Source organism: Microtus oregoni, unplaced genomic scaffold (genome assembly GCF_018167655.1).
Source record: "Microtus oregoni isolate MIOR12 unplaced genomic scaffold, Mior012 000021F_ref0000039, whole genome shotgun sequence".
NCBI lineage: Eukaryota > Metazoa > Chordata > Mammalia > Rodentia > Cricetidae > Microtus > Microtus oregoni.
This window is the reverse complement of record NW_024543080.1, coordinates 10,194,709-10,218,748: the sequence shown is the minus strand read 5'-3', so window position 1 is coordinate 10,218,748 and position 24,040 is coordinate 10,194,709. Positions and strand designations below refer to the sequence as shown.

The 24,040-nt window shown below is 36.9% G+C and overlaps 1 protein-coding gene across 1 annotated transcript; it reads right to left on the bottom strand.

Moving 5' to 3' along the window:
- Positions 1-939: 939 nt before the first annotated feature.
- On the bottom strand, positions 940-22,767 carry LOC121460723 (UDP-glucuronosyltransferase 2B17-like). The gene is made up of 6 exons (XM_041671207.1): positions 22,035-22,767; positions 20,414-20,562; positions 18,930-19,061; positions 7,422-7,509; positions 6,731-6,950; positions 940-2,732 (listed from the first exon to the last, which is right to left on the bottom strand). The coding sequence occupies exons 1-6, from the start codon at positions 22,756-22,758 to the stop codon at positions 2,453-2,455; spliced, it is 1,593 nt and encodes a 530-aa protein (XP_041527141.1). The 5' UTR covers positions 22,759-22,767; the 3' UTR covers positions 940-2,452.
- Positions 22,768-24,040: the final 1,273 nt, after the last annotated feature.

The window sequence follows — 24,040 nt, the reverse complement described above, 5'->3', positions numbered from 1 at the left end:
AGAATGGGACCACAAATAAGCCCTTGGCATGCAGCTAGCTTAAATTTACCTTTAAGGTGATACAGAATGTCAAGATCTTATTAGAAGTCACTAACCGGAAACAGGGTCTTCATGAATATTGAATAGTCAATACTTAACATACAAGAGCTTATAGAAAAGAAGCCACTGAAATCTACTTTTGGATTTGTGGATGTCTTCAATGACAGAGAGAGAGACAGAGAGAGAGACAGAGAGAGAGACAGAGAGAGAGAGAGAATGAAAGAGAGCTAAAGAAATAGAGAGAGAGGAAGAAAGGTGCAAGAAGTACTTCTGAAAATAATCCTCATTAGTGTTAAATTTTCAGCTCAGTTGTATGAGCTAACACCTTGGATCCTATTCCGTACGTTGGGATGCCTTGCTCTGCTTTGATAGAGGGGGAGGGTCTTGGTCCTGTCACAACTTGATAGGCCATGCCATGATGACTCCCATAGGGGACCTGCCCCTTTAATGGAGGAGGCATAGATGAAGGTTGGTCAGAAAGTGAATGCAGAGGATGGGAGGATAGTAGAAATGGGAAACTGCTGTTTGTAGGGAAAATAACAGAAAAAAAATAAGAAAAACAAACAAAAATTAAAATTTACAGGCAAAACAAAACAAAAAGAAAAACATCTTTTACCATCGTTTACTACACAATCTCCTTCTTTTCTTCAACTTCTCTTAACATTGTCTGTCTTTCCTGCTCTGAGGCAATCATCAGTACCTATTATGATAAGATGTATGAATTTTGTCAGTAATTGTTTTAAATTAATTATTGAACTAACTTCCTCATATATATTTAATTACAAAACACCTAGCTGCAAACACAACTTGTATGAATATAAGAAGGGATATCAGGATGAGATCATTACTTCTGTAAATTTTTTCACACTAATAAAAGAATAAAGGTTGCTTCTTTGTTTGAATTTTTCCACAATTTTTTTATTGATTGTTTGTGAATTTCACATTATATACCCCAATCCACTCATTTTCCAGTCCTTCCATATTTGCCTTCCTGCCTTGTAACTTCCCTCCCCAAAAGACAATAGAAAATAAAAATTAAAAAATAGTCTCCTGGTAGAATGTGTAGTGTCTCACGGTGTGTCACACGGTGTACTCTTTAAACAAACAGCTTTACTTGTGAATGTTCACTGCAATGAGTCATTGGACTGGTTCAAGGCCTCTGGGATCCGTGACACTACCGATGCTGGATCCTCTCTGAGACTCCTCTGGGCTATCCTGTGGCTGCACTGTGTCATGAGATCCTGCAACTTTGGTTCTGCAGGACCTGCCCCATGAACTCCAGTAACTCATAGATGGGGTAGGTGTTGGGTGGGCCAGCTCAAAATCTTGGATCCAGGCCTGAGTGTTAGCTGAGTTGGTTACCAACACTAGCTCTCCCATAATGCCCAGGCAAGGGGTGAGGTTGACTTTTCTGTATCCACACAATCAGGGATAGCTGATCCTCGCCCATGCCACCAGGGCCAACTATCTGACAATGACAAGATACACAATGAGGAGTAAAAATAAGCTTTCCAACACTAATGAGGCCATCCTCATCCACACTTTCATTCAGGGCCAGTTCTTCCTAACTGCTCAGGCAAGTTGTAGGGCTAGCTCACCCTAGTCCTGTGGCCAAAAATTGGTGGGTTTAGCTCTCCCATGCCAACACCATTGGGGTCAGCTCTCCCACACTGCCCAGGCAAGGGACAGGACCATCTTATCTACACTTGTATCAGTGCTTATGCTCCGGTGTGGTGGCTGTTGAGGGGCTGGACCAGCTCAGCACCATACTCAGACAACATCCTGGCCCAGACCAAAGAAGTCCACATTGCATGGACATTGTCACAGACTCCTGTTACAAAAGGGCCATGCCCCTCTGCAGCAGCACAGGTTTAGATAACACCATGGCCTCCAATAGCAGTTCAGGCCTCTCACATCAGGCCGTTCCTTGCTGTCTTCACGTCTACAGGCTCACCTGTCTTCACAGAGAACAAAGTGCTCCCACTTCCCTTTCTGTCTCACCTCTCCACCACATATTTATTTATCATAATGCTGCATACCCTGAATAATGCCGAGGCCTCTTCTTGGTTTTTAAATTTTCATTTTTGTTTGAAGAAGAAGAGGGTTTATTTCATCTCATAGCTCCCTGTCCATTGCTGAGGAAAAGTAGGCCAGGGGTTCAAGGGCAGGACTCAGGAGGCAGAACTGAAGAAGATACCATGGAGGAACTCTGCTTACTAGCTTGTTCCTTATCATTTTTTCCGCTTTTTTTTCTTTTCATTATGTCTTTTATTTTGTGAGATTATAATTGCATTATTTCTCCCTTCCCCTCTAATGAAGATATGCCTTGATAGAGTGATCAGTGAATGTTCAGAAGGCCGTTCATAATCTAGAACAATGCTGAAATGGAGTTCATGTGCATTCTCAATGAGCTCTACTCTCTCTTTGTTTTCTTTCCCGTCTTTACAAACTTTCGATAAATGAATAAGAAGGATTTTATCGCAAGGAAAGCTATGGCTGCCACACAGGCCAGTAGGAATCCAATCACATCCAGAGAGTGGTACTGGTACCAGGCGAGGTTGTGTGCAAGTGGCCTCAGGTGCTTGGCCCCTTTGTGGCGCATGACAAACTCAATCCAGAAGATGACTCTGTCCAGCGGTTTCATGGGCTGGTCATGGTGAATGGTTGATAACCACATTGCATTCTTTTTATAGCTGGCAGAAGGAAAACAGATATTAACTTACATTAGAAATGAAAAATGCACATGTGCAAATTTTTGTATAAATATTAAAGATAATCCCACAATACAGAAAATATATATTTGTTTCATGTTCATGACAAGGAAGATCTTCAGAGGCATGTCTGATTTTTTTGAGTATGCAAGATTAAGCATGTAAAAAGAAAAATAAAGATCAAATATCCCTAGAGTTTAGGGATAGCTAAGTCTTAAATGCAAAATAAAATGAATGAGATATTATTTGAGTATATAAAGCTTCATTTACCCATAACCAATTATTAGTAAATTTTGTGTACAAAATGTGTACTAGTGTCAGGATGTAGAAGTCAAATAATTCTTAAGTCCTCATGGTGGTGCATATCTATGTAAAGTTGATAAAGATTGAAAAGAGATTTTTATGTTACATCTATCAGTGATTAGTGGTTTTAAATGCAAATGTGTCCTGGTTCTTATTAATTAGCTCTAATAGCTTCTTCCCATTGCTTTTATATTTTTCTAATTAAGGTATCAAATATTTGATAAAATTAATAGAAAATATATTTTTCTAATTAATGTATGAAATACTTGATAAAATTAATAGAAAAATATAAAAATAATTTTCTTCTCTGTTCCTGTACTGAATTTTTTATTACTTTTATTATTCTTATTATAAAGTATAATCACAATAAATTTTTGCTATTACTTTTAAATATGTATGTGAGAGAGTATGTGTGCAAAGTGTGTAAACATGTATGTGTGTGTGTGTGTGTATGTTTGTTATGAGATCTGTTGGAGATAGAGTAAAAGATGTTTGTAACCAACTGATGCAAGTGTTGAGAACAGAACTCCTGTCCGCTTCCAGGGTAGACCTTCCCTTATCCACAGAGCCGTCTTTCAAGCCTAATTTTTACTCTTATTGTTGTAATTTTAGAAGCATGAGTTGTAAAAATTTCACACTGGATATCAAATACAAGGTGTACTCGATTCTGATGCTGAAATAATTATTGATGAGCATATAAAGAAGAAGGGGTATAAAGACAAGTCATCAACTCTGATGTCAGTTTGATGCAGCAGAACTAGCAATTGTAATTATGGTAACTTACTGTCTTTTTTATTTACAAAGCAAAATGAGAGAATTATGTATTTATTCTCATTTCTTGATCATTATTTCTTGGTATGCATGTTACATTTATTTAAAATTTAATTTGTAACTTATCTGAACTAACAAGTGGCCCTCCCCTCCAAAAATTGGTGTCAATGTGATTGACTAAAATCTATATAAAACCTGAGAAAGCTTGAAAAGGAATTCTAGACACAAAAATACAGAGATTAACACAGCTTCTTGGTGTTTGCTGGCAGCGTGCTGCAGCTCCCTTAAGAAAGGATTTTCTGATTCAGTTGCGACCATTTTGAAATGCCAGCTTTCTGGCCTTGCTGCCAGTGTGACCTCTGGCTCTTTTGGGAGACGGATATTTGGAGGGGTTTGTGAACAGACTGCTGCAACTTGCTTAATGGTGGCATAGACTGGCTATGTACCTGACATGGGGCTGTGGGCATGGCTCTCAGAGGCAACAAACAGCTCTGCCATGCTGAACTGTGCCGAGCAAGCAGGAAATTCCAGCTATATCATAGTAATTGCACAACTTGAGTTTTAGAATGGACAGGCAAGCAGGAAGTACCACATAGACAATAGTAATGGTGCAGTTTAAGTTTTAAGAAGCACTTAGCATTTTAAGAAGCACTCCAGGACAGTAAAGAATTATAGGCACACAATTGGACAGATTCAGAAATAAAAGACCTCTAAATGGGTCACAGAGTTGGATAAATGTATGTAGCCTTGGGAGAGAGAAAGACAAGAGCATTAAGAGTTGTAAAATAAGAAAATATATGAAAAAACAAAGTCTTTAAAGAGACAGAGTATAGACAGTCATAGAATAAATGGAGTAGAGAAATGAGCCACATAAAGATAATGGAAAATTCATAGAAATCTGGAATATGTATATCATTGTGCTTTCTTTGAGTGTTTTGATTGTGAAGGAGCTACTTACAAAGAGACATTTTATTGTATCAGCTACTAAACTAAATCAGCATGTATATTATAAAGGTATCATGACTTCCATATTTAGGTTTAAGGATGTGTTGCTTTGGAAAAGAGGTTCTTCTCTTGTTTCCACAGAGGTTGACAACCTGTGGATTGCTTCCAGACAAGTGTGGCTGATGGACCAAGACCCCTGAAAGGTTGCCTTGAACACCCCTCAAAAAATTACATTGTCCAGTAAAAAGCAGGAAGTGTTTGGAGAAAAACTATGCCCATATTCCTAAATATTATTTATGAATATCTCTTTATATTTAAAGGGGGATATACTATAGAGATTTGCATTTGTATGGATCTTGGTTTATTGATGCAAATCCAAGGTCAATCTTATTAGACGTATATTAATACTCTTGATTAAGGTATTGTGATTGTGTTGTTCATTTAAAAATATAATGTATAATTAAAAATATAGGTTAATAGATAGTCATCTATAATAAGCAAGCTTGTAGTCATTTTAGATTTTCTAGATATATAGAGAGATATTTCATTTAGGTATTTTTCAAATCATTCAGAGACCTTCAGAATATGACATTCAAATGTTTTAAGATATTAGAACTTTTCATGACAATGAGAATATCTCTATCTGGCAGCACAAGCTACTCCAAGAAGACAATGGGCATCAAAGAGTCTTCTAATATAGTTCATTAATCATTTGGGCAAGAAACTGCTCTTGTGTGGCCACATAAATTGAAGTGCAGGACTTGCTGAGAAATGACTGCTGAACTTGCCTAAAGGTGAGATGGTTCTTTGGGGTTCCTGCTACATGAAAGAATCTGCCAGATGTTCTGCAGGACACAGAAGAAAGTGACTGGCAAACTTCCAGTATATAGGCCGAAGTATTTTTAAGACTTCCTGTTTTATTAAAAAGTCTTCTGGATACTATGGGCCTGTAGCCTGAAGATGCCCCAACAATACAAAAGAACTTTAGGTGACAATCCAGGCAGCAACATGTCTCTTTCAATTCTACAGTTTTCGAAGTTGCTTACAAGCACCTCCTTTTACTTAGGCAATGTCATATCCTTCTGGAGTGTTTGATAGAGTTAAAAAATTTATACTTATAGTTTTACTTAGTTATGATAAAGGTTAAGTAGATATAAATATTGTCACTATAATTCTTGATAACTGTTTTATTAAATGCAATTTTACTGTGTTAAAGACTTCCTTTCTGTTTAGAAAGAAAAGGGAAAATGGTACGGGAGGTCCTTCTGTCTGTGTGTTTCATTTATTGGTTAATGAATAAAGAACTGGCTTGGCCTACAGCATGGGAGGAGGAAGGCAGCATCAGAAAAATGCCATGGAGCTGCTGCTGGAGACAGATGTGCTGAAACTTTGCCTGTAAGCCACTGCCATGTAGTGATATACAAATTAATAGAAATGTATTAAATTAATATTTCAGAGTTAGCCATTAAAAAGATAGAGTTAATAGGCCAACCAGTGATTTAATTAATATAGTTTCTGTGTGATTGTTTCAGGCCTGGGTGGCAAGGAACAAGCAAGTGACTCTCACTCCAACATTTAGTTTCACTTCACTTATTGGCTATTGAAGTTTTGTACTATCCTTAAAACTCTGACCAATTACTTTACTAAAGGAATTGAAAATAAAACTTGTCCAGAGCTGGTGGCATATGCATGTTAGACAGCTGTTTGGAGGATTAAGTTGAAGAATTACACAATTAGAACCAGTTTGATTTACATAGGAAAAAAATACAAAGCAAAACATGGAAATAAAAAGTAATAACAAGAGTGAAAACCCTATGACACTAAATCATGCCCTAATTTGTCTCTGTACCTTCCATTATTTTTATCTTCAGGATAATTCTTGCTCCTTTGGCCTTCAGTAAGAATCACAATTAATGATAAAGAAATACCAGCATGTATACATTTCAAAAGGTTTTACTCACAAAGGATTATCTATGACGGCCTCCAGGGCACGGAGTAAATCTGACCTTGTCATTGTTCTGTAATCTAATGAAACAGCTGCTCCTTTGGCTACTATGTAGGCAATGTTATCATGCTGCTCTCCAAACAAAGGAATGCCAATCATAGGGATTCCAAAATGGATCGCCTCATAGATTCCATTGGCTCCACCATGAGTTACAAAGGCTTTGGTTTTTGGATGACCTAGAATAACATGAATTTAGGTTGACATTAATTAGTAGTCTTAGACATGAAATGAGAAATGTGCACTATCAGGAACTGAAAGATTTTCTACATGAAGATTAATTTTACTTAATTCACTTTATTAATTTAGTTTACCCCACAACTTCTGTTTCCCCTCACTTCTCATCTCAAGAAAACCTATGTGAAGAGTCTAATATGCATAACCTTGGTAAAATGTTTTCTTCTCTCAGAGTGAGAAGAAACTAAATTTACAGAGAGATATTTTGGAGAATTGCTTGGACTTGAGAGTTGAACTATGAAATTCTGATTCCCAGTTGAGCATATGGGGTGCATGGTAGTTAAGAGAAAATGAGTATTAAAAAAGACCAACTGCATACCAGAACTTGTTATCTTAAATAAATAATACATTCACCAAGTGCCATATAAAGGATTTTGAAGTCAACTAGGATAGGTTTGTTCCTAGAGTCTTACCTAGAAGGTCATTCTGGGGGAGCCATTTGTAAACTCTGGTATTGGATCCTAAGGAGTCTGGTGTCTTGCCCTCAAATCTCCAAAGAACCTGTTAAAGATTAGATAATCTTTATTGTTGGAGTTAAACTTAGTATTACATAGATTAAATAAGTTATATTAGGAATATAAATATATGTATGTAAGCACATTCATAAAGATGATGCTATGAATTTGAAAGAGAGCTAGGAGAATGGATATGAGAGGGTTTGGAAGAATAACAAAAAAGGAGAAATAATGCAATTGTAATTTCAAAACAGAAATTGTAAAAATAAATCTTTTTGTGTTTAAGTATAACATAGGTAAATACCTCCTATAAAAATGGATGAAGACATCAGAAAGGGTAAATATTGAGAACTCTAGAGAGACTGAGAAGAAGATTGTGCTTAGCAGAGTCTGTACTTATTTTTACATTTAGGCAGGTTGAACATAATCATCATTTTTCTAAGCAGAGATGTTTGGACAAATGAGATAGCTAATGATGCATGAAAATATTTAATACACTCCATGGTGATATAATTCAATCTCAGAGAAGAGTGGCACATTATTAATAACTCATATTTTATATTAACATATTTTGACTGTTCTAAAATTCTACTTTTAACACCATTATATTTTATATGCTTCTGGGGGTTTACTTTTACCTGTTCTATGTTATTTTCATTAAATTTCAAGTTTTTAATCTTTGATTATTTATTCATGACATACATATATTTATGACTCCATATTTCTATTGGCCAACACAATGGCATTGTTTCAAGGAACTTCAGACAAGAGAAAATTGTGGATCATACAGAGACAGAGACCCACATGGGAGCACCGGACAGAAATCTCAAGGTCCAAATCAGGAGCAGAAGGAGACGGAGCACGAGCAAGGAACTCAGGACCACGAAGGGTGCACCCACACACTAAGACAATGGGGATGTTCTATTGGGAACTCACCAAGGCCAGCTGGCCTAGGTCTGAAAAAGCATGGGATATATCCGGACTAGCTGAACATAGCAGACAATGAGGAATACTGAGAATTCAAGAACATTCGCAGTGGGTTTTTGATCCTACTGCACATACTGGCTTTGTGGGAGCCTAGGCAGTTTGAATGCTCACCTTACTAGACCTGGATAGAGGTGGGCAGTCCTTGGGCTTCCCACAGGTCAGGGAACCCTGATTGCTCTTCGAGCAGATGAGGGAGGGGGATTTGATTGGGGGAGGGGGAGGGAAATGGGAAGCCGTTGCGGGGACGACGCAGAAATCCTTAATAAATAAATAAATAAATAAAAAAGAAATATGGAGTCATCTGGCCCATCCAGAGAGTAATTTTGCATAGTGTAGTTTTGGAACATAATCCAGAAATGGAGTCATATGAGCAGAATTCTGAGTGCTTGAGAGAGCACTCTAAGAAAACAAGACATGAATCTTGTGACCTCAATTTCTTCAAAATGCTACCTTTTTTTTTTTTTTTTTTTGGTAAGCAGATATGACTGGATCTGTTTCAGGTTAACCACTACCGCTTGCTATTGATATCCAGATAAAGTTTACACTGCCCTTCGTGCATTTCTGTTGTGGCTTGATAGAAAATGGCCCCGTAAGGGAGTGGCAATATCAGGAGATGTGGCCTTGCTGGACAAAGTATGTCACTGTGGGGTGGGCTTTGAGATCTCTTTGCCTCAAACTTACATCAGTGTGACTTTCAGTCGATTTCACAATCAGAATTCCTAATGAAAATATTGAGTTATTGAAAATGAAAGGACAGTTATTGTTAAAGATTGGCCTTTAATAGTTTTGCATTTAAAAGATTGCTTTTATACTCTACATATTCTTTCTGATAATAAGGTACATTTTGGCTTTAGTCTTCCTTCATTCAATCATAAAAAAGCTTAGCTGTGATATCAATGGGTTTTATTACTTTGAAGGCATGACATAATTCCCTATTATGTGTCTATTCTATGCAGGAAAGGTTTTAGAGCTCATGAGGGAGGCCTTCCCTCAGGCTTATGTTCTTCATGTTCCCTGATACTCAGCTCCAGAACCATGCTTCTCTGCATCATGTCATATATCCCTTCATATGATAGTGCTTAAATGAGGTAACATATTTAAATGTATCTTTTATTGCAGATGCCATGGTCATGATGTCTCTTCAAAGCAATAAAAACCTAAATAAGAGGATATGGAAAAACTTTTTTTTGTCACACATGCCTTGTCATAGTGATCGTATACAACTTCAAATCATGTGATCTTTACTCATATGACCTTTCTTAACCCTCAGAATATATATTGTATGATTCTCCGAATAGAGTTCACTTTTGCTTATGATTATGACCCCAAGTTTTCAGAAGAAGGTGCTTTAGATGAAGAAGTATCTGACAAAGTCTGAATGAATGCTTGAAAGGCATACAAATATGAGGAATTTGGGTCACTTAGGCACTGATTTAAACTATTATTACAATACTAAAGGAAGATAAGGAGGTTATTAATCATTAGGAAGAGATGACTAAGTCCTTGCATGACTATAAACTGGACGATAACATCTTAAAATTAGTAGAGAAAGTAAATACAGTGCCACTGTCAACTATGATGGCTCCCTCAGCCCACTTTTTTGGAGTCTCCTTTAAAAATGTTTCCTGTCTTGCCTACGGCACTCCTGAAGCATGTGGCAAGGAATCTGATAATCAACCTAATCTTTCATTCTTTATACTTTTTAATGAAGATTTCAGAGATCTTATGAAAATGCTAACTTTACAATCTAGACAAGCTAGGGCATGACACAGAAAAGGAATTAATTTACCAATTACTCACTGGCCTCATGGGCTCAGCTTTGTGTTTCAGTGAACTTTCAACAAAATCAAGGTGTTTATCGTGGGTTAAACATTAATAAAGTGAAAGATTTTAGAAGGTTTGTGCTTTCTGTGGATACACTGCTCCACATAGTTATGGAACTTTTTGGCTGGAACAATAATGCACAATGGTTGCTGTGTGATTTTCATATAATTGTTAAAATGGTTCTTAGTCCTTTAAAACTTCTTTAGTGGCAAGAGTGGTTTGCAGATAAAGCCCATGAAAATTTGTACAGCTAGGAATGAGGGGTAATCCTAAATAGCACATATGAAATTCTGACAGGGTGTGATATATTTGTATCAAGAGATTATCAGCTGCATAATATGCTACTGACAGCTCTCTCACACATTAAGGATGTAACTATGGCCTCCTGGCCATTTCCTCTCTTCCAAGTCCTTTAAGGTTACACACAGAATATTGGGGACTTATACTGCTTCAAAGAGTTGGACTTTTATTGGGTTGCAGTAGATTATCCATGAATGCAATCATAGTTCATACAGGAATCATTAATGAAGATTTAACAGGGCAAATTGCAGTCACGAATACAGTGCCCACTAATTGTTCACTTAAGGCAGAAAAAAATTGCAGTTATTACTATTGTCTATATAGCCCTTCACAAAGAAACATGCTTTTTGAGCAAGGACTCAGTACAAGTAAGACTATGTAGATTTAAGGACCTTACTAAAGGAATATGTTAAAACGTCATTGGACTTAAAGTAAAGGGAAAAATGTTTACAGTATTAATTAATTATAATGGGAGTAATGTTTCCATTACAACCATGGAATAATGGGCACCTGGATGGCTTGTTATGGGGGGTAAATTCAATCCTAATAAAGTTGGTAACAATGAATTCTAAAAGATTAAACATAATGCTACAAAATTACAAGGTATTGGCCCAGAAGACATGATGGAAATCCACCAGCCTTGTGTTACTCATATTCTGATTGATTTGTGTAAAGAGACTTTCTACAACAGACTCATGCAGAGATCTCTATTCCCACATCTAATGATACCTATATTCCAAATCAGAATTCTAATGAAAGGTTGGCTTGTCAAAAATGAAAAAGACTAGGAAAACAGATGCAAGAGATTATGGGGCCTACATTCCCAAGTAGATAAGGACATAAGTACAGCATAGTTTTTCATAGGAGTGAAAAATTATATAAAAATCAAGTGACCCTGTCTGGACATCTCAATGGCTTGTTTCTAAGGAGAAGATATGGGCTCTTCATAAGGTCGTCAGAGAACAGTGAAAAACAGGCACAGAGAGTCACCCTTTTCTCCTAGGAATCTTCCTGGTTTTGTAAGTAAAAACTAATCTGGTAAATGAAGATGGTTAATTGACTTGTGAAATGTTAATGCCACCATTTGGTCAATGGGAGCTTTACAGCCTCGTTTACCTAAAGACAGCTACTGTTGGCATTCAACAGTTTTGCATTTGTAAAAAATGGTTTTTACTATACATATTCATCCTTATAACAAGGTACATTCTGGCTTTTCTGTTCCTTCATTCAACCATAAAGGATCTCAGTTCTGATATTAATGGACTGTATTAAACCAAGACATGACAAAATCCCCTATCATGCGTCAATACTATGCAGTAAATTATTTAGAGCCTGTGGGGGAAGCCTTCCCTTGCGTGGCCTTAGATTTGTTAGGTTCAAATCTTGGACAAATTTCTAAAGTGCTTATTTAATATTGCAAAGTTTACCTGGCTCCCTGGTTTTTCCTCCATTCCTCAGTTTCTACCTGTGGGACCTTCCTGGCTGACATACCCTGCCCCCTATCTTGAATTCTACAGCTCAAGGGGCCGGGCTGTTCTTCCCTACATAACCCAAGCATTATGACAACCTGCTCTTTATCATGCTTTTGTTCTCTAGGCTGCTTCACCTGATTCTTCTCTACCCTCTTCCTTCCCCTCTCCCCTCTCCCCTCTCCTCACATGGCCCAGCTCTGTCTGGTCATGACCTCTCTGCACTCTTCGAGATGTCACTGTCCCTGCCTCTGGCTATGCTCTCTCACATATCTATAATAAACCATCTTCTCCAGCATACATAAGAAGTTACATCCTTTCCTTATCTTTTTATTTCTTTTTTATTCAATATTATTAATTACATGGATGATTGTCCAGTTAGTCTTCCCCAAAGAGAAAGAGCTACAATCCATATAGGACATGACTCGGGATGTACTATATAAATATGGGCTTATTGTTATGCCTAGAAAAGTACAGCAATGAAACAACTGTGTAGTATCTGGGGTAACTAGTTACTAGAACAACTGCTAAGTGTGGATTTCCCCTACAAATGTCCATTCGACAATTTAAAAACATTAAATGCTTTTCATAAACCATTAGGGTATGTTAATTTCCTGTATACCATTTTATGAATGCCTAATTATGAAATAACCAATTTATCTAAAACTCAGAAAGGAGAGAAAACATTTCATAGTTCTTAACTTTATCTTGAGTGGTAACGAGAGAATTATAATTATTTGATTTTAAATTAAAAGAGGCATTGTATATTGTGTAGTCTCATAGCCACAAGTTGGAGTGACATCTTTTGGGGTGACATCTGTCAGGGTTCAGCCTTGACAGGTTTTGCAAGTTCCAGGGTAGCAGCATGTGTATTAAAAAACTCAGGTAGGAGGAACAGAGATATGAAAGACAGACATAAGGATAGAAGCAGGAGGATTATCCAGTGAATACCGAAGAGTGAATGTGTTTGTTTTCCATATGCTATATACCCCAATCCAAAAAGGGGGGAAGAAGGCAAAAGACTGATTTAATATGACACAAAGAACAAATAGAACATTTACTTGCTTCAGTACTTGAGACATCAGCTCACAATTTCCTGAGTTAAGCTTTCTGATGTTTTAGGGAAGACATACAGTGACTAGACTTTAGACCAAGTATCCTATAGGCAGCCACTCCCTGGGGCAAACCTATCTTATCCTTAAAGGAACAGGAATGGTTTGAATTCTCTGGCCTTTGCTCAATGTGGAGTGGAACCACTTCTGTGGGACCCCCACAGTGTGGATTCTTTGTTGCCTTTAAACTTATTTTCACTACTCAATTGTCTCCTAGAGGTAGTACAGCACAAAAGGATAAACCTTTAGAATTGATTTATTTATACCATAAGGGCCATAAAAATAAATACTAACTGCTTACCTTCCTTTTCTTGCTCAATCAGTAAATCAATGTAAACAATCATATGACATTTATCCTTGTTGTACTATATTACATCTGACTAACAATCAGTTTTAAAGAGAGTTACAGAAAGGTATGGGTTTTCAATATTTTTTATACATTACTATGTAAGGATAGAAAACTGTTTTACATTTAACTTCATACCTTATTATTTCTTGGACTGTGTATTTGCCCTTCTCCCAGATGTGGTAGAAAGGAGTGGATCTACTTCAGGGTAACCATTACTGCTTGCTGCTGTTATTCAGATAATGAATAGCCTGCTCTTTGTGTGTCTCTGTGGAAAAACATGTTTTTGCCGCACAGGCTCCTCATTATGATTGTATACAGCTTTAATTGACGTATGTTTTGCTCGTAAGACCTTTCTTAACCTTCAGCACATAAGTTGTCTGATTCTCTGAATAAAGTTGACTACAGCCTGAGACTTTATTCTACTTCATTTTCAGTCCCATTCTCCCAGGTCTCAGTACTCCTGGAGCAGGGACAGTTTAGGTTTTAAAATAAAACATTCCACCAGCTGTATCACATTCTCCCCCCCACCAAAAAAAAAAAACTTTTGTTCTTTGTAAAGTTATTTATGCAGACCAATAGGCTAAGAACATGCCTGCACACTGGGAGTCCACCTGCCACCTAAATGATGACTATGACCACAGAAAGTGAAACTGACATCTCTTTTTGTCTTCACTTCTTTGAGAGGTCATATAGTATCCTGTTGTCATATTCATCCCCCTACATCAGTCTTCTCTAAATTAGCCCTTTCTTATCATTTCTACTCAGTGCCTCTGAAAAGGATCCCTCAAGAACTCCAAATATTCATGGATGCTCTGTGACAGAAAAACCAGTCTCAAACTGAAGCCTACCATAGGTGCTAATGTTGAAATTCTCAGACAGATCTCATAAAATCAAGCATTAGCCTCACAGTTAACATGAATTTGCTATGTGGCTGATAAAATCAACTACAGGATGACATCAACAAATAAATGTAGGTAATTAAAGAGAGGCTGTTCCACTACAAAACTTAAAAACATTCATAAACATTCAAATTTAATCCATAGAAAATTACTTTGCAGTATACTTTATGAAGTGACTGATCTGTAACTTTATTTTTTACCTTATGTTCCTTTGGTTCCTTTCTTATTTTCCTATATCTTCCTTGACTGGTAGGACTTTTATTCTGACTGGTTAAGAACAGAGTTGTGAGTTTCATCTTTTATGATTCAGACATCACTGTGAGGGAAGCACCCGTCTTTAACTTTCCCTTAGATATTTCTCCTACAAATACTGGCAGGCCAACTGTGAGAGTTATCCAAGAAGAGGCTAGAGCTAGTGGGCCAGGCAGCAATTTAATTAACACAATTTTCCATATGGTTATTTCGGGGAGTAAGCTAGCCAAGCGGCCGGGACACAGCCCGCTGCTTCTCATACTACAGATTGGCACTCGAATGCGATGGACTAAATCCACTTAAAAACCTGAGAGGGCTTAAAAAGGACACAGAGAGAGTTTAACATAGCTTTTTGCTGTTTGCTGGCTGAGTATCACAACTCCTTTAAGAGAAATTTTCATGATTTGGCTGTAGCGGGGAAAAAAAAAAAGCTCTGCCATTTTAAATCAAGGCTTCCTGGGCCCTGCTGCCAGTGCAAACTCCAGCTATGGGGCATCATGGGCTTGGATGTTTGTGTACCCACTCGGGGTTGGGAACAAAGTAGCTGAGACCATGCCTGTGGCTCAGATCTTCCTGCTTGGGTAGGCAGCAGGATCAGGTCTACTAGAAAGTGGTGGTTTTGAAATACCAGTTTCTGGGTTGTGCCATCATCACGATTACTGTCTGGCTCCTGCAGTAGACAGAGCTTTTCAGTGGGGTTTGTGAGTAAAGTACTACGGCTTGCTTGATGGCAACTGGCCTGAAAGGGAGGCACTATGTGGCTCAGAGGTACAAACAGCTCCACCATGCTAGCAGAATGGCTACATGGCTCAGAAGCACATGCTGAACTGTGCTGATCTCAGGCAGGAACTATCATAATTATGATAATAACAGCACAGTTAAGGTTTAGACTGTGTAGTAAACTGTTGGTACTGCATTACCCCTACATGGCGCAACTTAAGTTCTTAAAAGGTGCTTAGCATTTTAAGAAGTGCTCCTGCATAGTAAAGAATTACAGGTTCACAATAGGACAGATTCAGACATAAATGACCTTTAAATGAGTCATAGTGTTAGATAGACATACATAGGCTTGGGAAAGAGAAGAAAAAGAGTATTAAAAAGTCATAAAGTAAAGTTAATGCTAAAAAAGGGTAAAGTCTTCAGGAGGATGCCTATATGTTTTTCTTTCGGTTCTCCTTATTTAGCTTCTCTAGGATCACTGATTATAGGCTCAGTGTCCTTTGTTTATGGCTAGAAACCAAATATGAGTGAGTACATCCCATGTTCCTCTTTTTGGGTCTGGCTTACCTCACTCAGGATGGTGTTTTCTATTTCCATCCATTTGCATGCAAAATTCACAATTATTATTAACCTTCATCAGGCGATGAAAGGAGACAGTGACAGAGACCCACATTGGAGCACCGGACAGAAATCTCAAGGTCCAAAGCAGGAGCAGAAGGAGAGAGAGCACGAGCAAGGAACTCAGGACCGTGAGGGGTGCACCCACACACTGAGACAATGGGGATGTTCTATTGGCAACTCACCAAGGCCATCTGGCCTGGGTCTGAAAAAGCCTGGGATAAAACTGGACCCACTGAACATAGCAGACAGTGAGGACTACTGAGAACTCAAAAACAATGGCACTGGGTTTTGATCCTACTGCATGTACTGGCTTTGTGGGAGCCTAGGCAGTTTGGATGGCACCTTACTAGACCTGGATGGAGGTGGGTGGTCCTTGGACTTCCCACAGGGCGGGGAACCCTGATTGCTCTTTGGGCTGATGAGGGAGGGGGACTTGGTTGGGGGAGGGGGAGGGAAATGGGAGGCGGTGGCGGGGAAGAGACAGATATCTTTAATAAATAAATAAATAAATAAAAAAGGTAAAGTCTTTAAAGAGACAGAGTACAGATAGTCATAGATTAAAAGAAGTAAAGAAAAGTAAGCCATGTAAAAATGGAAAATTCACAGAGAGCCTGGATTCTGTATATTATTGTGTTTTCTTTGAATCTTTTGACTGTAAAGGAGCTAAGTACAGAGAAACTCTTCATTGTATGGACTAAGCTAAACCAGCATATATGCTCTAAAGGTATCATGACTTCAGAATTTGGGTCTAAGGATATGATGCTTTGGAAAAGAGGTTCTTCTTTTGTTTTCACAGAAGATGAGACACTGTGGATTGATACTAGACCAATATGGTATGATGCCTTCCTGAAAGGTGTTCATTGTGAACACTTTCAAAAAATTACTTCACTCAACTGCCGACTGAGATGAACATAGCACACAGGCTATACTACGAAAGACCTGAATAACAGTGCCCCCATACAACACGAAACAGTTTAGAGAGAGAAAACTACATCTATATTCCCACATATAGTTTATAAATGTTCTTTTACATATATAGGGGGATATGATAGAGAGATGAATAATTTGCATTGTTATGGATTTTGATTTAGTGGTATAAATTTAAGGTCAATCTTGTTATATGTATATTCCTGCTCTTGATAAAGGTATTGTGATTGTGTAGATCATTTAAAAATGCAATGTATAATTAGGAAATATAGGTTGTTAATAGATAATCATCAATAATAGTCAAGCTTGTAATCATGTTAGATTTTCTAGATATATAGAGATATATTTCAGTTAGATAGGCATTTTTCATATCTTTCAAAGACTAAAGAATATGGCATTTAATGTTTTAATAACTTAGGACTTTCCATAACAATGAGACACATCTGCTCCTGGCAGCACCAGCTACTTCAAGAGTAAGATGGGCATCGAAGAGGCTCCTTATGGAGTTTGCTAGCCATGTGGGCAAGAACAGTTTCTTGCCTGGACTGTTGCATAAACTGGACACAAAAACCCACACAGAGAGGACTGCTGAACTTGACTAAAGGTGAGATGATCCTTTAGGGTTTCGTTTCATGAAAGAGTCTATGAGACATTCTGCAAGATACAAAAGAAAGTGACTGAACTGTCTTTGAAATTTCCTGCTTCATGAAAATGTCTGCTGGATACTATGGGCATGAAGGCTGAAGAGGATGCCCCAACAGTACAGAAGAATTTTGGGTGACTGTATAGGCAGCGGGATGTCTCTGTCAATTCTAGAGTTTTGGAAGTTGCTTACTTCCAGTTTACATAGGTTATATTATATCCTTCTGAAGTCTTTGATAGAGTTGAAGAACAGATAGATAGGTAGAGTTTCTCTTAGTTATGATTAAAGAAAAAATACATATAAATATTGTGACTGTAATTCTTGCTTAATAACTGTTTTGTTATATGGGATTTTACTATGTTAAAGTGAAAGCCTTTTTTTGATTAAAAAGAAAAAGGGGAAATGTTGTAGGAGGTTCTTTTCTATTTGTGTTTCTTTCATTGGTTGAATAAAGAAGCTGCCTTGGACTTTTGATAGGGCAGCCCTTCGGTGGGTGGAGTAGACAGGACAGAATTCTGGGAGAAGAAGGCAGGCAGGGAGAGACGCCATGCTTCTGCCCAAGACAGATGTTGGTTAGACTCATGCTGGTAAACCACAACCTCGTGGTAACACATAGGTTAATAGAAATGGGTTAAGTAAAATGTGAGAGTTAACCAAAAAGAGGCTAAAGCTAATGGGTGAGGCAGCAATTTAATTAATACAATTTTCTGTGTGGTTATTTTGGGGAATAAGCTAGCCCGGCAGCCGGGACACAGCCCGCTACTTCTCATACTACAGCCAACCAGAAAATAGACTTTTTTCTTTTATTGCTTTTTCTCTCAATTAACCAAAAATGTACTTTGATTGACAGTTGGTGAGCCTCAGACTTCCTTCCTTTAATTGGCCCTCTCAACTGCACACTGAACAAGCCTACTCCAAAATTAGAATGATGAGTCATGCTGCATTTCAAACTTTTTCAACACCTGCTTACTGTTATTCTGATATAACTACTAAATACAAATTAACTCAGCCCTGAAAATCTAATGTATGCAGTGACTTTAAGTAATGAACAAATAGAACAAGTGACTCTGAAGAATTTGGCTATGTCTACATACACTTGATAGTAATAAAGCAATCATCATCATGCCAGCATTTCAGAATGTGCCCACAGTGATCACAGTGTTTATATATAAGTCACTCTCAGTCAAAACACCTTCTGCAGTATTGAAGCATCTACTGTGAATATAATTTTCTAAATTTGAATAAGGGAAATTAGATCTTCCTTAAAACTTTACCTTTCACACAATCATTTCTATAATCAGATCTTTCAAGGACGTTCACAAACTTAGTATATAGTCACCTCCCATGAAATGCTTTCCCTCACCTTTTGTGGAATCTGGGCAAGGGCCCATGCAATTTCCTTTGCTTTGTCTTCTGACACGTTCCTGACCATTGACCCCAGAGAAAACACCACGACACCATGCTCTCCAGAGGTCTGGACAAAATCTTCCATTTCCTGTGAAGAGAATTTATTTCATAACAAATTATAGTTGTATAATAATCACTTATGAAACCATGGTGAAAAAACTAGGAGATAAAAATTGAAATGTTTATAGGAATAATTAGTATAGTGGTGTTTAAACATACAGAAGACAAGAATGGCAATATCAAAGAATTTGAACTTCACTGGCATCCACACAAACTATACTCACACATTGTCCAACAGACATTCAAAATATTTTCCTCTGGCAAAATTAAAACTCAGGAGTGCAAGCGTGTCTATGAAGCATTCAAAAATTGTCGCTTCATTTATAAGCTTTCTCCCTACAGAAAGGGTAGTATTTTACCCTTGCTATTTTATTTTTCTCCTTAATGGCTGATTTAATATTATTAACTAGTGTTTGATGAAATAATATTTATGTTATAGTATGTACATATGTGGTAGTTTTTACAAACTTCCTACTATGATCAATAAAATGTTTTGGATAATCATAACTTAGGATAAATATATACTATATAATAATTTTCTGATATTGTGTATGAATAGGGTATTTTTAGAGCTGATATCCAAAATTTACTGGTTGGAGAGAAACTATGTCTATGCTGTTTGTTTGGATATCAACAATATAAGTTGTTATATAACTTATATTGAATATAATTTAATCATAGCTTTTGGTGATGAGAAATTTATGATTGATGAGTTTAACTGACTTAATTTCTCTGTCTTTTGTGCATGTGTTTATATGTGTGTTTGCTTATGTGCACATTTGTGTTTGTGTATATGTGTGTGAACATGTATGTTCTTGTGTGCTTATGTGTCTGTGCCCGTGTGTATGCTTATGTGTGTGTGTGTTTTGGGTGTGCTGGGAGGTTACTTGCTTTTGTTTAGCACACAGATGCTAAAAGTTAAAATCTAAAGTCTTCTTCTACCAATCTTCAACGTTGGTTTTGAGATTGTCTCACACTAAGCACAAATCTTACCATTTTTTAAAACAGACTAGTGGTCAGCAAGCTCCCAGTATCAACCTGTTTCTGCCACCACAGTGCAATGTCATTGTACTGTGCTGGGACACAAAAATTTTTCTCTGGGTGTTAGGATTCAAAGTTACATCCTCATAGTTGCTAGGTAAGGACTTTACACAATGGCTAACCACTTAAGTACCCTAGGTAACCTAATTTAATTCACTGATATAAATATTTCCTAGGTCTATCATATTTTTCCTTTGTTAATTGACCTCTTTTTTAGCAGGATGCTTAAGTCCACTTCTTATATATCTTCATCCCTGGGAGAAAAATATAATTAAAGTTGTAGAACATGTTCACCAGAAAGGAAATCAAATGAAAAAGAGATCTAAAGAATGTATTTACCTTAGGCAAGTGTTTAGCAGGTTTGCAGTGGAGACCTCCTACATAGTCAACATTTGGTAAGGTTGGGCGAGGAAACTCCAAATCCCAGTAGGATCTAATGAGCCACATTTCTGCTTTGCCTATTGTCTCAGTTAAGGTAGTGGGCCTTCCTAGAAGGAGAAATGAGCAAGTGAGAAGGAGAAAAGTTGACAAGATTGTCATTTGAATATAAAATATGTTTCCTTAAAATGATAAAAGAATATATGTTTGGAACATGTGCTTTTAAAAACCAATGTTTCTTCATATGTAACATAATTTACAGTGTAATTGATTTACATAATATACATAAATGTCAGTGTTGGGTTTATTTTTAAAGCAAACTGTAGGAATTACTTAATGTTTCCACAGTAATTTGAAATAACAAACATTTATTTAAATAACCCACTAAGCCACTATTTAATGAGTACACATTTTACTCCTCTCTACATCTTTAAAAGGAACAGAACAAATATAAACACACATTCCAGGTCCAAAAGTCATATCACACTGTGTACCATGACCAGTGTTCCTCAGGGTCATTGTAGTTTGTAGCTTGTCCTTCATCCTTGTTTTGTTAAACAGGCTGTATAGTTTATGAATGGCTGAATTTCTAGTTAGTGCTTCTACCTTTGTTTCATATAAAGAAATTTAATAGTACTTCTCTTACAAAAAATTACAGTATTTTCAGAAATTATGAGAATAGAAATTTTGGCCAGTCTTACCTATGAAATATTTTTAAAAAAAGGAAAAGAAGACTTCAAAAAATACAGACCAGGTACGTGTGTATCCATGCTTCCATAATGTTTAAACAATAGATGTTAGCAAAGTACACAATAAAGGAATATGATACTGGTAGAAACCCAGTTTCACTTTTAACTAACTGTGAACTAACATAGTATATTTTAAGAGTAAAGGAATTCTTTAGGAACTACAGAGAAAATATTTTATAGTTTAAATTTTTATTTATGTATATGTGTGTCTGTGTAAATATATACTAAGTTTATTCAGGAATTAGAAGAGACCATAAAAGGGCAGCAGGTCCTCAAACGCAGAAGTTACAGGCAATTTTGAGTCACTGGTCCTGGGTTGGTGCTAGGTGAAGAACTCAAATACTCAAAATGAACAGAAAAAAAAAACACTCTTAAAATTTTAGTCATATTTTCAGACCCCAAAGTTTAGTCTTAAGTAAAGATAGTTGCCTATGCAAGAGAAAATAATTTCTATACATATTGTTCTAATGTTCTATACATATTGAAACTGTAAAATATTTCATTCCTTAATATACATTAATTATGATTTGGCTAACTAGCTAGTTACTTATTAAAACAGATTAAAAATTATAGCAAAACAAGTAAGAACCACTTAAGAAAAGTCTACTTGCTTCTCTTTGCAGCTCTGTATCTCACCAGAATGTCCTGTATCAGGTCTGATACCTGCTTCTCTTTGATGTATGAGACTTTACAGTGAAGTTGTTAGCTAATGTCATATTACATTTGATCACCTATAAAAGGCAAGTTTACTTTGCATTTTATGGGCATGACAATAGATTTTAAATAATTGTGAAACTTAGGTCTCTGAGCTACTGATAAGAATCATAACTTACCCAACGTTTCACTGTAAAACTGACTCCATTTCCTCTCATTATATGTCTCGAACCAAAAGTCAAAATATAGCATGCACATCATATTTTTTACCCTCTCCATGAATGTCATTTGACCACCTAGTCCCGACATAATTATAGGTACATAAGAGGGAGGGAATGAAAATTTCCCACTGTACTTTTCCATTGTATAGCCAGGAGAGAAGCGAAGACTGTACAGAAAAGGGATCTGGAGAAGTTCAGCTATCAACTCTCCACAGGGAGCAATGGCATCCGAGAAAAGGACATCAAACTTGGATCCCTGTAGTTTTGTCATAAGTTGTTTGTTTGAAACTGTGTCCATGCAAAGCCTTAGATAGCTATCAGAGAATTCATTAACCATGTTTTGTAGCAAAGGAGAGAATGATAAACACAAATCTCTTGGTATCTCATAAGTCCACACATCCACAAGCATTGTGAAAACCTTGTCCAGATCATCTTTACTGATAGACGTAGAAAAACTCTCAAACTTCAGACCAGGTGATTTTTGGGGATCGAGAAAGATGGAAGCTGAAGGTCTCAGAACTGTCACTTCATGACCCCTCTGTACAAGTTCATCCAGTATTGTCTTCATATTCATCCAGTGACTATATTCCAATGGCCATACCAACACCTTCCCACAGTTCACAGATCTGAAATAGCAACTTATCTGCAGGAGCAGCAGAACAGACAGCCACTTCACAGTCATCTTGGGACATCAAAGTCTTCTGTTCACAGTGTGTCCTGTGTCATCTCTTACCCTTATATCTAAAAAGAAAAAGCCTTGAGTTAAAATATAACTGGAGTCGATCAAAACAAATGCAGTAAATGACCACATTGAACTTCTGTCTAATGGAGATAGTAAAAGCAAATATTATTTATTCATATTTGCACCTCAGTGTTTAATGACAGATGTTTTGTAATGAAGCAAATTCAAGAGTCCATGACCAAAAAAAAAAAAAGGTGAAAAAAAGATTCCATGACCTATTTGAATAACTGTGCTGTTTCTTAAATATTTGAATGGGAGCAAGAACATTGGTTAGTGACAGGTTAGTCAGAAATTTCTTCTCAAGAAAGAAGCCAATATGAATACTTGCATAGATTATAAGTATTTTATTGTTATCATTTTAAGATATTATTATAAGAATGGTGATAAATGTATTCACATGCATATTTTTTCTTAAATAGCTTGTTAGTGCACCTAACGAACTCTACTGACAGAAGCCCTGGGAAGCAGATAAACAAGAGCCTCCTCCTACACATGTCCCTAGGGAAATAGAAGACTAGCAATTGAGTTGTTAGACTCATAGTTGACAGAGTAAGCTGAGTGATATTATCTGCTAAGGCAGTCAGTTGGTTCATCTTACTTGTCCACAGGCCTTTCATAAGCCAAAGAAGTAGTTGAATAGCTTGTTATCAGAATCTAGTCCACAAAGGCTCTAAAAAGTATGTGAGTGCATGCATCTACATTCCCTCCTTTTAAGGAAACACTATGACCACCATTCCTGAGGTCATCAATGTCTGTAAGATTGCACATGCAGATTCTGGAAACTAACATGTGACTTTATTTATTGGATGACCTAGGATCAGAAAAACACAGAAAATATACTAATTAGAGATCTTAAATATAGATAAAAATATGTAATCAAGTGATCAAAGCATCAGGGTATTTTTAATATTAAATATTAAATTGAATTATTTAAATTGTTTTAAAGCTTCACAGCAAGAATCATCCAAGATCAAAGTAGTGTAACTGAGAGAGCTGTTCCTTTTGTTTTCTTTTAAAGGTAATGAAAGGATTTACAGAAGAATTAGTTGAGTGATGGATGATTGACAGATGTGTCCTGTGACGATGCAAGAACAATGAGAAGAGGTTTTCAATTGAATACATTAGAGTACATTGTGGATGGAAGAAATTGAATGTCTAAGAATACCATACGTTTGTTTTAACTTATCAACTTAAAGAGTTCATATGTTAGTGCCATTTATTT

Coding starts and splice junctions, on each gene's coding strand:
- LOC121460723 (XM_041671207.1), bottom strand. CDS start 22,758: ATGACTGTGAAGTGGCTGTCTGTTCTGCTGCTCCTGCAGATAAGTTGC. Junction 6,951..7,421: donor CCCCCAGAATGACCTTCTAG/GTAAGACTCTAG, acceptor ATGTTATTCTAG/GTCATCCAAAAACCAAAGCC. Junction 2,733..6,730: donor GCCGTCATAGATAATCCTTT/GTGAGTAAAACC, acceptor TCCTTCTGCCAG/CTATAAAAAGAATGCAATGT.